General features: G+C 36.6%; 1 protein-coding gene across 3 annotated transcripts; it reads right to left on the bottom strand.

Moving 5' to 3' along the window:
- Positions 1-5,311: 5,311 nt before the first annotated feature.
- On the bottom strand, positions 5,312-9,358 carry LOC149551014 (GDSL esterase/lipase At4g01130-like). 3 transcript variants are annotated; one of them, XM_089786580.1, is made up of 5 exons: positions 9,227-9,358; positions 7,581-7,775; positions 7,098-7,267; positions 6,506-6,776; positions 5,312-5,891 (listed from the first exon to the last, which is right to left on the bottom strand). In XM_089786580.1, exons 1-5 carry the CDS (start codon positions 9,312-9,314, stop codon positions 5,626-5,628), a joined length of 990 nt encoding a protein of 329 aa, XP_089642706.1. In that variant the 5' UTR covers positions 9,315-9,358; the 3' UTR covers positions 5,312-5,625. The 3 variants fall into 3 exon arrangements, with proteins under 3 accessions (XP_089642706.1, XP_089642704.1, XP_089642705.1); XM_089786578.1 differs by having other exon boundaries at positions 8,378-9,290; XM_089786579.1 differs by lacking the exon at positions 9,227-9,358 and adding an exon at positions 8,378-9,209 and having other exon boundaries at positions 7,689-7,775.
- Positions 9,359-13,949: the final 4,591 nt, after the last annotated feature.

The raw sequence follows: 13,949 nt of genomic DNA, 5'->3' as shown, positions 1-13,949 counted from the left end.
TTCATCAAGTCTAACATTTTAACTTTCCACAGTCTTGTTAATGTTAGAATTCAAACACTTGTAAGCTTTTCTCTTAGTGGAATAACCTAGAAATATGCCTTCATCACTTTTTCCATCAAGTTTACCTTTTCTTGCATCTTTCAGTATGTAACACTTGCTTCCAAAAACTTCAAAATAATTCACATTTGGTGCATATCCATACCAGAGTTCAAAAGGTGTTTCGTTTGTCCCTTTCTTCACTTGAACTCAATTCAAAGTATAGACTATAGTGCTTACAACCTCTCTTTGGTATTTCTATGACACATTCTTCTCTATCATTAGTTTTCTTTCACAATCCATAATTGATCTATCCCTTCTCTTAGCTATACCATTCTGTGGTGGAGTCCTTGGTGTACTCATTTGCCTATTGATTCCTTTGTCATTGAAAAATATGTTGAACTCATCTGAGATGAATTCACCACCTCTATTTGTTCATAAGCATTTCAAACTCTTTTCTATCTCTTTTCCAACTCCATCCAGATACCACTTGAACATTTGAAATGCATCTAATTTTAAATTAAGAAACATTATAGTTGTCATTCTAGAAAAGTCTTCAACAAACAAAATGAAATACTTGTCACCATAATAGCTTTGTATTCCAATAGGACCCCACAAGTTAGTATGAACTAACTTGAAAATATCTTTAGAAGAAAAGGTCTTGCTCTAAATATTAGACTTTGTCATTTTACTTGAATTTGACATTGTTTGTACACCACTTTATTAGGTTTTCTTAGTCTTGGTAACCCTCTAACTCTTTTCAACTTACTATTGCTTACCAAATTATCAAAGTTCATATGACATAGCCTCTTATGCCATAACCAAATATCTTCACCATAATAGCTTTGCATTCCAATAGGACCACACAAGTCAGTATAAACTAACTCCAAAATATCTTTAGAAGAATTGGTCTTGCTCTTGAAACTAGACTTTGTCATTTTACCCATTTGACATTGTTTGCACACCACTTTATTAGGTTTTCTTATTCTTGGTAGCCCTCTAACTATTTTCAACTTACCAATGCTTACCAAATTATCAAAATTCACATGACATAGCCTCTTATGCCATAACCAAACAACTTCACATTGTGCAAATAGAAAAGTATCTTTAGATAGACCTAAATAGAACAAGTTCCCTCTTGTTTTGTCTCCACTTCCAACTAGTTCACTAGTAGCATCATAGATCTTTGCCTTCTTCTTCTGAAAAAAAAACTCTGTAGCCTGAACTTATCAACTGTGCCACACTCAATAAGTTATATTTCAAACCATCAAATCAATATGCATTAGCACATTTGATCTTAACATTCAATTTAATTGATCCTTCACCTTTCACATAACATGGTGCATCATTACCAAACTTAACACTACTTCCATTATAGTGATCTAGCTTCTCAAACTTTCATGTATCACCAGTCATATGATGTGAGCAACCACTATTAATTATCCATCTATCATTCTTACTCACATGTGAGATAAATGCATTTTCTCATCTTCATGAGAATAATCTTTCATTGGAACAAAAACATCTTCTTCATCACGATCATCATAATTATTATTGGAACCATCCTCTTCAGGAATATAGAAAGATTTCTTACCTTTTCCATTGTTGTCTCTTTTATCTTTGTTGTCTTTGTTGTCTCTATCATCTCTCCTTCCTTTGTACTTGAAATCTTTTCTTTCCTCCTTCTCATCTCTACTAGGACATCTACCAACAATATGATGAGCTTTGTTACATGTAAAATAGATTATAGGGAGTTTACCTTTGTATTTGACTTTTCCTCTAGGAAGTCTTCTGGCCAACAATGCTTCAAGCTCATCAAGGTCATCATCAATCCACTGCTACTTTCTGTATACTTTTTCTTCTTTTTTTTCTTAGATCCATCAACAGTTAGTTGTGTTTTGAATGCAAATTCAACACTAGTAGGCAAATAACTATCAAATTTTGATAACTCAAATTGATTAGTCTACCAAGTAGACTATTTAAGGTCAGATCATTATTAGGTGTATACGTTAGTTCTTGAATTGTAGATACTCTAATTGCATAGATAGGAAATAAAGTCCTCAATACCTTACTTATCAAAGTCTCATCAGTTATGTGTCCTTCAGGTCCTCTGATAGCATTTACCACTTCTTTAATTCAACCATAGTATTGTGTAATAGCTTCACCTTCTTTCATTCTTATGTCATCAAATTCTCCTCTCAAGATTTTTTCCTCAAATCTCAACACATTTTAAACCCCGCTGTGAATTTTTGCTAACTTGTCCCGCATGTGGTAGTAGTGCATTCCTTCACATCATCAAATTTTGTATAACTTAGGTTTGCTACAAGTTCAATCATCATTTGGTTGTGCTCCTTCTTCTCTTTCATTTGTTCAACTGTCATAGGTTTGGGGACCTCAATGTATTCATTGTCCAAGTAGTAATATGTGGAATCTCTAATACCAGATAAGTGCAATCTCATCAGTCTTTTCCATGTTGGAAAGTTCTCCTTGTTTAGCTTAGGTATCTCTCTCTTGTACATCTTGATCTTTGGCTTGAATCCTTCAAAATTTTCTTAGAAACACCTATGCTATGATACCAATTTTTATAATGATTTAACCAAGTAACATGCTACCAAGTTTTCACTCTTCTAAAGTGAGTTCGGTTAAGAGCCAACCCCATTAAAAGTTATACAACACACTATTAAATGTGACCTTGTTAAACAATTTAATCACCCTTTTAGGAGTGGCCTTGTTAGAGGACTTTGGATCATTCCATTAGATTGTTACATTGAACAAAGGATTTACAAAATGACTGTTAGGTTAACCTTGATTAAAGGATTTTGACCGATACAATGGTTAGAATGTAACGGTAGGTTTGATTTGTGAATTACATCTCACTTTAAAAATTCAGATCTCCATTCGCTCATCTGTTGGTTCATTGATTGGCCTCCATTCATATCTCCATCATTGATTTTCTTGGCAACTCTTCAAGCAATCACTCTTCTATTAGACATTTGTTTGACACTCCCCCTGGGATTTCTGACAAGGGCTTAATTGTCTCTTGTGTACTATAAGGTGAGCAATTGCATCGAGCATTGATAGATCCGTCTTTAGGTGCAATGACAACACCACTCTAACAAGTGGTATCAGAGCTCGGTCATAGGTTCAATTCCTTAGACCCTCGGGTAATGTTGAGGGGGAGATTGTTGGAAATTTGTTCAACACTCCCCTCGGGATTTGTGACAAGGGCTTAACCACCTCCTATGTACTATAAATTGAGTGGTCCTTTGTTGTTCTATTCTTCACAACTTCTCCTTAAGATCATTAATCAACAATGAACCCACCTTAGAAAACATCTCTTATGCCTCCATAAATAGGTAATTTTGATTTTTTTTGCTTAAACATCACCGTTGATCTAAGGGTTAGGTCAAATTCATCGAATCCTTCCATCTTTTTGTTCTCCTTCTTTTGGAAACTTTTGATAAAATCCTTGCCTTTGGCTGCTTAACAATACTCTCCTCGTACATTAAATATGCCAACTCATCAATCCTTATCTTCCATACACTTTGACTAATTCAAAATTCCAACTGTGTCGGCCTCAAAATGATTTCTTTCTCAAACTATAACTTTTTCCATCACTTGACAATCACTATGATCTTCTACTCAATCATCACTGTGTCACTCAACATGCACTATATTGTCTCTATCGACATTAATAGGTTCGCTCGACCATTACTATGCTCGGTCACTACTAACACTCCACTTGAATTGTTTTGTTTGACTTCTACATAAGTTCCTTACTCTTCTGCTTCAGCTCCTTTATTGATCGACAATACTGATACTCAATCAAGCTTATCCTTTTGACTTGTTTCAACTCTAAGCTTCATCCAATTTTCTTCTTTACTTCATGAATTGAGTGAACAACACATTATCTTGTGAAGGACTAACTTATCAAGTGCCCATTGTATTTCCATGATACTTAATGTCTTCAACACTCATCAACATCACTAGCTCACCTTGCTATCTCTTCTTTTCAAATCCTCTTCATCAATCAAATGATATGGCATTCTACACTGTTAGTAAATGTCTCTCCAGTAGGTTTGACACTTTGTCTTACCAATAGGTTTGACATCAATGACAGCATAACAATTGTTCCAATTGTAGTTTCCAACATCACCTATTAAAGAATTTAAAATAAAATTGAGAATTTACATTAATGTTGCTCCTCCTCTATGTGGATACCTTGCACTAGAAACATTCTTGTGAAAAGTTAGGTTGATTCTCTTGGCTTTTACCTATCTCTATATAGACACATTCTCATAAATTCATCTTTCAACCTTATCATATATGCACAAATTCCTATACATTTCCTTTGACATGCATTTATACACCTATGTCAACATAATTAGCATCTAAAAGAATAACCATTTGTCCACCAAAGGTCATTTTTTGTGGTTGTGAGATTATTCCCATGTTTGCATAATTAACCCGCACAATTTCAAAAGTCAGAGCTTAGTATATTGTTGTCCATAATTTTCTAACCCTAAGCTAACTAAAATTCATTTTGGTACTAGGTTTTTGTATTTAAATACATAAATAAATCGATTCATTTCACATCTCCTCATCTTCTAATGCTTTTACAAAAGAAAACACTTCAAGTTGATGCTAGAATGCATCTAGATTTCCATATTCATCCTAAAAGTATATGTACAACATAGTCCAATTGTTACAACTTGTTTTTTTGTGTTCCAAGTTGGAAATGGTGGCTACATACAATGCGTATTTGCAAAAGATCAAATACTAGTCTTTGCAATTGAAGGAAAACGATGTTATATGCTCGAGACATTTGCACAAGCTATTTAAGTTTCAGATTTACGTCTTATTTAGTTCATGCAAATTTTGCTGATTTTTCTAGTTGGTGAAGCTAATGCCATGCATGTAATGTCAATTTATAAAGTTATTTTTCTTCCTTCACAACTCTGCTTGAACTACCATCTCATTTTTTATAATCAACATTATTCAATTTAGAAAAATCCCAAGTATATTTTGATGTTCTACACTTATTTTTAAGAAAACTTAGATAAACATATTCTCTTGCAAAATAATGACAATCTTCAAATATGTTTTTATATATTACTATTCTAAATGATAAGAAAGAAAATACAAGCAAATCCAACAAATTAGAAAATAAATACACAATTTATCAAATGGTCTCCATCAGTGCAAGAAGCTTTTTTCAATGCAAACACACGTTGAAAACTAAGATCCATATTGCCATGTAGATAAAGAGGCCAGATTTTTAAAAAAATCTCCTTAATTATAAAATAAATAATTATAATAAATTTCAAAAGCCATGAAGGCTGTAACAAAAAAATTAGTTCAATTCCGATCTGAATCTAATTACAGGCTCTCCTGAAAATCATATTGTACAATATATGTGCTGTACAATGAAATTTTTCTTGGATGAGCTCTTATTCGAAATTTCAAAGAATCAATTTAATTTCGTACTCTCAAAACCCTGGATCTTAGACTAGAAGAATGCCTCAAATCTCAAAACGTTTAGGCTTCTAAACGTCTGAAGCCCTGTTTTCTCTTTTAGGGTTCCAATTTTTAGAGAGGCTGAAGATCACAACGGCTAGCAATGGAGAAATTGGCAGGATCGAAAAACTTTCCGCCAAGAATTTGCTGTGTGAGAATTTTATTGGCATTGTCTGTCCAGTGGACTCCATCCCAGGAAATGTACGAATCAGGATTCGAGCACGAGACCGCGCTTACGTTTTGGCCGTTAATGGTGCCCTTCGATCCGCACTGTACTGCATAGTCATAATTGTATTCGCCCCCGACTCCACAGCAAGCTTTTGTAGTGAATTCAAATCCTGTACATCCACACACGGAGAGAGCTTTAGAAAAATTCTAGCTTGTAAAGCTAATAGAATGGGGAAAAGAAATCATTATATTCTGCATTAGATCAGGGAGTTCTTTGAATTCCCCTGAATTTTAAAATCACGCCTACATCTTATTTAGACTCAAAATCATCATATTCTTTTTTGAATCAGAGAGTTCACTGAAATCTTCTTTTTAATTTGACTAAACTCTTTTTAATTCGAACCAAAGTCAAGGCGGATTTTTTGAATTTAAAAGAATACAAACTTGACAAAATTCAATCATTGCAGTTAGTTCCTACTCTTTGAACTTAAAAGACTAAGAATTTTATAGAACGTTGAACATAAAAGACTACGGATTTTATAAAACTTTGTCCTTAGAATTAGATTCAACTCTTTCTATTTCAAAGCTGAGTTCTTAACAACTTTTCGAGCTTAGTAGACTTCAGTCTTCAAATGTTATGCTACAGTTAATGTGTCTCCATACTGTTCAACACTGATTGTATGTTCTTCAACAGTCTCACTGGGCATATATAATCTGTTGTATGTTCTAAATTGAAAAAGAAAGAAAAATAAACATATAGTGCATCAATGAGGCGTGTGAATACCGTATTTGGAAGAATTGGCGAAGAAATCATAAACAATGTCGTAGGTATTGACATAGACAATGGCTGCATCTTGTAGTTGCTTGCGGAGGTCTGAAAGCTGGGCTTTCAAAATTCTGTTGTAAAATTGCACCGCATCATTGTATGAAACAGAGCATCCATGTTTATCAAAATCATCTGAAGAGTGCGAGAAATATGTGAGCCAAAATGCTTCGCATCCTTGAGGCGCTACATCCTTTACCAGAATGGTCCTGGCACCTTCTGAATATAAACCCTAAAACACAAAATTTCAATCAGTCCAATTAGAGACACTAAATTTCCACAATCTACAGTTTATGTTTCTTGATTCAATTGTGTTGCTGTTGTTTTCTATCATTCATTTTGATGATGATCACGGAGTGTGATTCAAATATGTTGTTCTCTACCATTCATCTTGATAATAGATTGCTAAGTGTGATCCCATATGTTGATGAAAAAACAGACACAATTGAATCCAGAAACATACGAAGTTCAATCAATTCAAATAAGTTTTGATAATCTCTTCATCGATAAGAATCCTAAGAGAGGAAAAGATCAAAATGTATGGAATATATACCTGGACAGCTCCAGCTATGGCCCTTGCAACTCTGGGGAGAATCAGCTTCTTGACCTCACTTGTATTGAGCTTTAGATTCATGTAACCGTAGCTGAAGTCATTTCCCCCAATTTCTATTATATAGATTCCAGTCTTGAAGCTCTCTGCACTGGGAAGATAGCTCAGATTACCTGAAAACCAACATGAACCTCGGAAAAAATTAACCCAATTCTTAAGTTTTTCACAATCCATTAATTTATTTGATTGTCTAATAAGTTTATCAATGAAATGAACTTAAAGCTGGGGTTCGAAATTCCCAAATGCATCTACAAGTCTTTCCATTCAACTTTGCACTATGGATACAACCAGCTCGATCATAGTCAAAATTCAAGAAAATCAGGTAGAGCATTACAATCAAACCACAATGCTACATTAAATCTAATATTGATCAGTGCAAATTCCACTTGTAAAGGAAAAAAAGCCCTTTTCATAATTTATAATTACCATGAATTTGAATGCTTTCCAGAACTTGTTGCTTAAAAATCTTGAACTGGTTGATCTGAACAGTAAGAGAAATGGGAGCAATGAAAGATGTGTCACGGGCAGTCGCACCTGCAGCAGCAAAGTTGGCTCCATTTCCGAAATTTGAGGCCACTGACTGTAGATATGGGCTCAAGAAGGGCAATCCCAGGGCCTTTGCTGTAAAAAAGAGTAAAACAATATTAGCATGTCTTCTGAGTTGGATTGTGTAAGTATTTTTATCATCAATGTTCGAATTACACTCCATGATCCATCATTAGAATGTAAGAGAGATGCCAATAAGAAAGAAAAAAAAAACCAATGTTATCCAAATCTGAGTATGATATAAACTGTAAACGACTACATCAGGCAAACATACTGCTGCATTGTTCTTGAATCAAAATCAAGCCAGAAGCCTTTTCCTAAACATATGGACTTTGGAAGCTTCGAGTGGTTAAAATCACAAGTTATGTGAAATCAAAACAGAGCCAAATACCACCGATCCAAAATTAAAGCTGACACCTGAAAATCTAAACTATTTGCATCTTGATGGTGGATCATGATCCTACTTTTTTCATGTATGTTCATCATGAAACATCGATGGAAACAATTCATAAAGTCAAAATCTATAAACATTTCAAACTGTATCCAAACAATCACATCACATCAACAATTTCAACGGATCCTACAAATCAGAAATCCAAAACCAAAACTCTAAAGCCATCAACTCAATTATATCTGAAAAAAATACACTTCGTAATCCGATCTGGCTACAAACTTACCGAAGAAATCAATGGACAATCTTCCATCACTGTAACGATATACAGGTTTCCCAAAGAATGTTTGGCCATAGGGAGGATTCTCCGCAAGCATGTTATATGGGAATGTGAAATGGATTGCCCCAGTGTCAGAGGTCGAATCCCCAAAGTTATAAATGGCAGGAAAGTCACATCCACAATCATACATTGGCATTAGGCATGCCAAGAACAGTAAACCCAGTATAAAAATCTTACTTTTCTCCATTCAGCAATCTATACAAGGTAAGCTAGATTATGTATAGCTTACAATGATTGAAGCAAAAACAAACTATACAAGGTAAACTAGACTATATGGCCTACAATGGTTGATAGCAACTGCTTTGATCATAAGCAAAACCAAACCAGAAAAGCTTATAAAATTACTGAATGAAGATCTTTTTATGAGGTCTACAAGATCAGGCAGTTTATGGGACCCAAATCTGAGAAACACAATGACCACTTTGAAACCAATCGACCAAGGTAAACGAAAGAATCTGGCCTACAATGATTGATTACAACTTCTTTGTTCGGAAGCAAAGGATGTTTAAACTTTACTGATCATATATAGATTCTTGTAGCAGAGCAGAGGGTCTACTGTTATACAGTACAACTAGAGTGAATCTTCCCAAAGCAAAAAACCAACGGTTGTAATGTCCGATCAATACTAAAGACAAAGATTTATGTCTTGAATCTTTACAAAATCCATTACACCGTTGTAGGATGCTTAGATCTTGTGAACCTAGAGGTTTGAATTGAATAAAATACAGCCGATATTTTGTTGTGTATACCAAATTTCATGATAAGATCCGTTACAGCAATAGCTATAAAAGTAACCTGGATTCCTATCTTGTCTCTTTGTTTGCACTGTTTCCCATTGCTGGATTCCAAGAATGCCGTTGAAGAAACATAAAATAGTTTTCATAGTTCTATAATGGATGATTATACTATTTCTTTTTCACATTCACTGTTTGACTGATAACTGTGTTGAAAATTCATCAACAGAAAGCTGAAAAGACATTTTTTGGGGTATTATGCAAACTAAAAAAAAAAGCCCACTTGGCATGATTGTAATGAGGTGATGATTGGTGAATATGGTGTAATTATGAGGGTACCTTGGTTGGGTAAAAAATGGGACCCAATTAGGGTTTTAGTTATTTCTTCCACGATAGGAATACTCTTAAAGTTTGTGTCTTAAATATCAAATATTGAAGAAAAGAGGGAACGTTAGTATAAGCCACTTTTATCAGGTATTGTTGAGAATTTTTATTTTATTTTAAGGGGGAAGGTATATTTTATAATAATAATAAGTTATGTTGAGAATTTTTTATTTTATTTTAAGGTGGGAAGGTATATTTTGTAAGAATAATAATAAGTTTGTTTTAAATTTTGAATTTTTAAAATTTTCAATTTCGTTTTACAATTAAAAAGTAAATTGAAAAATTAGTGCTTATTATTTGATGCAAAAAGAGGGGTAAAAATTTATTAAGACAGAAAGGAATATAACAAGGAGAGCTCAACAAGGAGCTCGATCCTGAGCAACAAGATCATCAAATTCTTGCACCATCTCAAAGGACAGTTGCCTCCTATCCCTAATATTCTAACCCGAATCATGACTAGAAGCCCATTTGGCTAAACAATCAGCAGTTCTATTCCATTCACGAGGAATATACGTGAACCTAATGAACTGAAAAGAGGAAGAGAAGAAAAGAATTTGCTTAACAACAGTGGCCAGCTGCCAACTAACATCCTCAAGCTCTTGCGAAGAAAGCATGTTCACCACCACCTGGGAATCAGACTCACAAATAATCTTACTCCATCCCTGCAAGCAACATTGTTCCACAACATATAAAATAGCCTGAGCTTCCATGAGATTGTTAGTATAATCACCCTTATGAACTGAGAAGAAAAATTTAACATCCCCAGAACTACAATGAGCCACTCCGCCAATACCAGCCAGACCAGGATTCCCACGGGAAGAACCATCAGTGTTAATTTTCAGAACTCCATAGGGAGGAGGAGTCCAGTGCCCATCCAGCCCGACCCTTCCTCTGATGGTGAAGCTGCCTGGACATAGAAGGAAACCTATGAGCTGCAGCCCCATCTTGAAGATGAAAATTGAGTCGATTATAGATAGCAAGATCAACAGGATCCATACCCCCATCAAGCTCACACTTCACAAGAATAGTTTCCTGAAGAGAATGTGATATTTTCCACCAAAGATGCAAAACACCAAGCTGAACATCTTGGAATATGCGACGATTCCTCTCCAACCAGATATGCCAAAGCATGAAAGATGGGCCAGCAATCCAAGCAGCATGGAGAGAAGAAGACTTGGAGGGAGCACTACCCAAGCGGGCCCAGAACTCAGGCAAAGAGGAAGCATGCCGACAAGAGCAACCCCAAGCGCTCCACCAAAGGTGCCATATCTGAGTAGAATAAGAGCAATGGAAGAACAAATGGGAGACAGACTCCTCTCCATTACCACAAAAAACACAATAAGAGGGGCCCTGAAATCCACGTTTACAAAGATTATCCCAGGTAAGACAACGGTTGTGAGCCACTAGCCACATGAAAAAATTGCACTTGGACCAAGAAACTTTATTCCAAACTTGCTTCCACCAAGGGACCTCAACATCCCCAAATAATTGTCTAGTTATCTCCTGATACCGAGCAGAGACATGATATTTACTAGACAAGGTACCACCCCAAGCCAAAACATCTGGACCAAGCAAAGAAGAACACTCTCTAGAGGCCAGAATTTGAGAAAGCTCCTGACGATCCATGTCTGTACCTCCAGGAGGCCAATCAGAAGAATGCTTCCATCTGTAACCAACAACAGGTCCCAATTGATAAGGAGTCTTGTAATGAGCCACTTTATCCCATCCAGCGGCAAGAAAAGAGTCACAAAGAGGCTGAAGATGAGGGTATATGGATAAAATGGAAGGGAATCCATCCCAAGCATCAGACCAAAACAAAGCCTAAGAACCTCCTTTACATATCCAAAACAGACCCCTCTTCACCAACATCGCACCTGTCTTCAAAGTATGCCAAACCATTGAGCCACGACCTTCAAGAGGAAGTGCAAAAATAGAGCAAGGATCACCACCATGAAAATATTTATGAGTGATAATACGAGCCCAAAGTTGATGTTGTCCAGAGCACCATCGCCAATAAAGTTTAGCAGCCAAAGCTTGACTACTCAATAGAGCAGATCGAAGACCAAGACCACCCTCCTTTTTAGGCCTACAAACAGTTGCCCAATTAACCAAACTCCATTTAGTACTACGCAAATTACCACTCCAAAGGAATTGTCGAGAAAGAGCATCAAACTCCTTGAGAAAGTAAATAGGTGCAACGTGAACCATGCTTCTATAAGTAGGAAGAGCTTGGATAACAACTTGAAGAAGAGTAACCCAGGCAGCAGTAGAAAGCCATCTATGAGTCCAATGATTTACCTTATCCTAAAGCTTGGTAATCAAATTTTTCCAGAAGAGACGTGGCTGCCTGGAAACAGCAATAGGAATGCCAAGATAAGTCAAAGGAAGTGATCCTATCTGAAATCATAGGATACCAACAATCCTGTGCTGAATAGAATCAAGAGTGTTAAAAAAGTAAATGGAAGATTTGTGCTCATTAACTTTCTGGCCTGAAGCTACCAAATAAACGTCCAAAGCATGTCGGAAGGCTTCAGCTTCCTTGATCCTAGCAAGACCGGCAAGAGCAGAATCATCACCAAATTGAAGATGGGAAAAAGAAGGTAAGCCATTACCCCACCGCCAGCCTTGAATAGAATTATGGGACACCTGATGCTTAATGAATCTACCCAAGCCTTCAGCCATGATGATGAATAGATATGGGGAGAGAGGGTCACCCTGGCGGAGGCCTCTAGAAGCACCAAATAGTTGAGAAGGTTGACCATTAATAAGAACAGAAAAAGAGGCAGAAGTAACACAACTTATAATCCAACTCACCCAGTCAGAGCTAAATCCAAAAGAAAGAAGAATACTCCTTAGGAAGCTCCATTTAACTCTATCATAGGCCTTAGCCATATCCAGCTTAATAAACATGGCTCTCTCCCTTGAAGTAGCCATAGAGTGAATAGCCTCAGTAGCAATAACCACCCCATCCAAAATTTGTCTGCCAACAACAAAACCACCTTGTTCTTCTGAGATAATAATGGGAAGCCACCTTTTCAGTCTCTCAGCAATCAACTTAGTAATAACTTTGTAAACCACATTACATAAGGCAGTTGGTCTAAAAAACTCCAATTGATTAGCACCCTCTCTCTTAGGAATAAGAGTCAAGAATGTAGAGTTCAAAGCTCGAAGCATCTGCTTGCTAGCATAGGATTCTTTAACCACCTCCAACAAATCATGATTAATGATGTCCCAAAATTCCTGAAAGAATTCAACTGGAAAGCCATCAAGACCAGGAGCCTTCCCCTTAGGCATGCCAAAGACCACCTCCTCCAGCTCTTCCAAAGAGATAGGACGCATGAGATAATCATTCATTTCCTGAGTGATAAGGGAAGGAATATAGGACAAAATAATATTTTCTTCATTATCAGCAGGAGGAGAGTCCTTAGAGAAGAGGGTAGAGAAGTACCAAATAGCCTCCTGGAACAAAGCTGGCAAGGAATTCAGTTGGATACCTTGAGAATTAACCAAAGAAGAGATAGTGCTCTGATTCCGGCGAGATTGCACTGTTTTATGGAAAAAGGCAGTGTTTCGATCACCTTCCTGGAGCCAATCAACTCTAGCCTTTTGCTTCCAAAAAATTTCCTCTCGAAGTTCCCATTCTTCTAGAGCTCTAGAAGCAAGGGATTCAGCCTTGCCAAGATCCTCTGAGAAACCTTGATCTCTAATCTCCCTTGTGATGACATCAAGATCTGCTTGAGCAAGCCTCTTCATAAAGTGAAGGTTCCCAAAGCATTCCCTATTCCATATCTTGAGCTGCCTTTTAACATATTGAAGCCTTTTAGAAAATGAGAACATTGCAGTACAATATGCAGGAGCACCATCTTTCCACCAAAAAAAAACAAAATCATGAAGAGAGGAGTCACGAAGCCACATCAACTGGAACTTAAAAGGAGGATGCTTTGGAACATAAGCCCCTATACCGAAAAATTTGATTGGCCAATGATCTGAACCCCTCCAATCAAGGATTTTTGAAGAGATAGTAAGGGTGCCACTAACCCAGAAGCAAGAAACAAGAAATCTATCCAGACGTTCTGAGATAGCAGACACCAGTCCTGCGATTATTCCAAGTATAGAGACCATTAGAAGGCTTAACATCAGAGAGATGCAAAAGAGATATGTGTTGCCGAAGAAGAGCAGAAGAAGGCCCCAATCTAGCCAAACCACCATGCTTCTCCTCCAGACTTAAAACTGAATTGAAGTCCCCTGCTAACACCCAAGGATGATAAGGATGACAATTTCTAACATATTGAATATGTTCCCAAAGTTCCTCCTTTCCCATAAGATCAACAGGTGCATACACATTAGTAACCATGATTACCTCTCCTGAGTCTAGAGCAGAAGCTACCACAGAGAGAGCT

This window comes from Cupressus sempervirens, chromosome 6 (genome assembly GCF_028749045.1).
Source record: "Cupressus sempervirens isolate cs-2001-9-10 chromosome 6, ASM2874904v1, whole genome shotgun sequence".
NCBI classification, from domain to species: domain Eukaryota; kingdom Viridiplantae; phylum Streptophyta; class Pinopsida; order Cupressales; family Cupressaceae; genus Cupressus; species Cupressus sempervirens.
The sequence above is the reverse complement of the archived record's forward strand: the minus strand, read 5'-3'. Positions and strand labels throughout refer to the sequence as shown.

What these genes read in the sequence shown, in the direction of transcription:
- LOC149551014 (XM_089786578.1), bottom strand. Translation starts at nt 8,618, where the DNA reads ATGGAGAAAAGTAAGATTTTTATACTGGGTTTACTGTTCTTGGCATGC. An exon ending in ATTGTCCATTGATTTCTTCG is followed by an intron (nt 7,776 to 8,377) that starts GTAAGTTTGTAG and finishes TCTTTTTTACAG; the next exon opens with CAAAGGCCCTGGGATTGCCC. An exon ending in CGCCAATTCTTCCAAATACG is followed by an intron (nt 5,892 to 6,505) that starts GTATTCACACGC and finishes GTGGATGTACAG; the next exon opens with GATTTGAATTCACTACAAAA.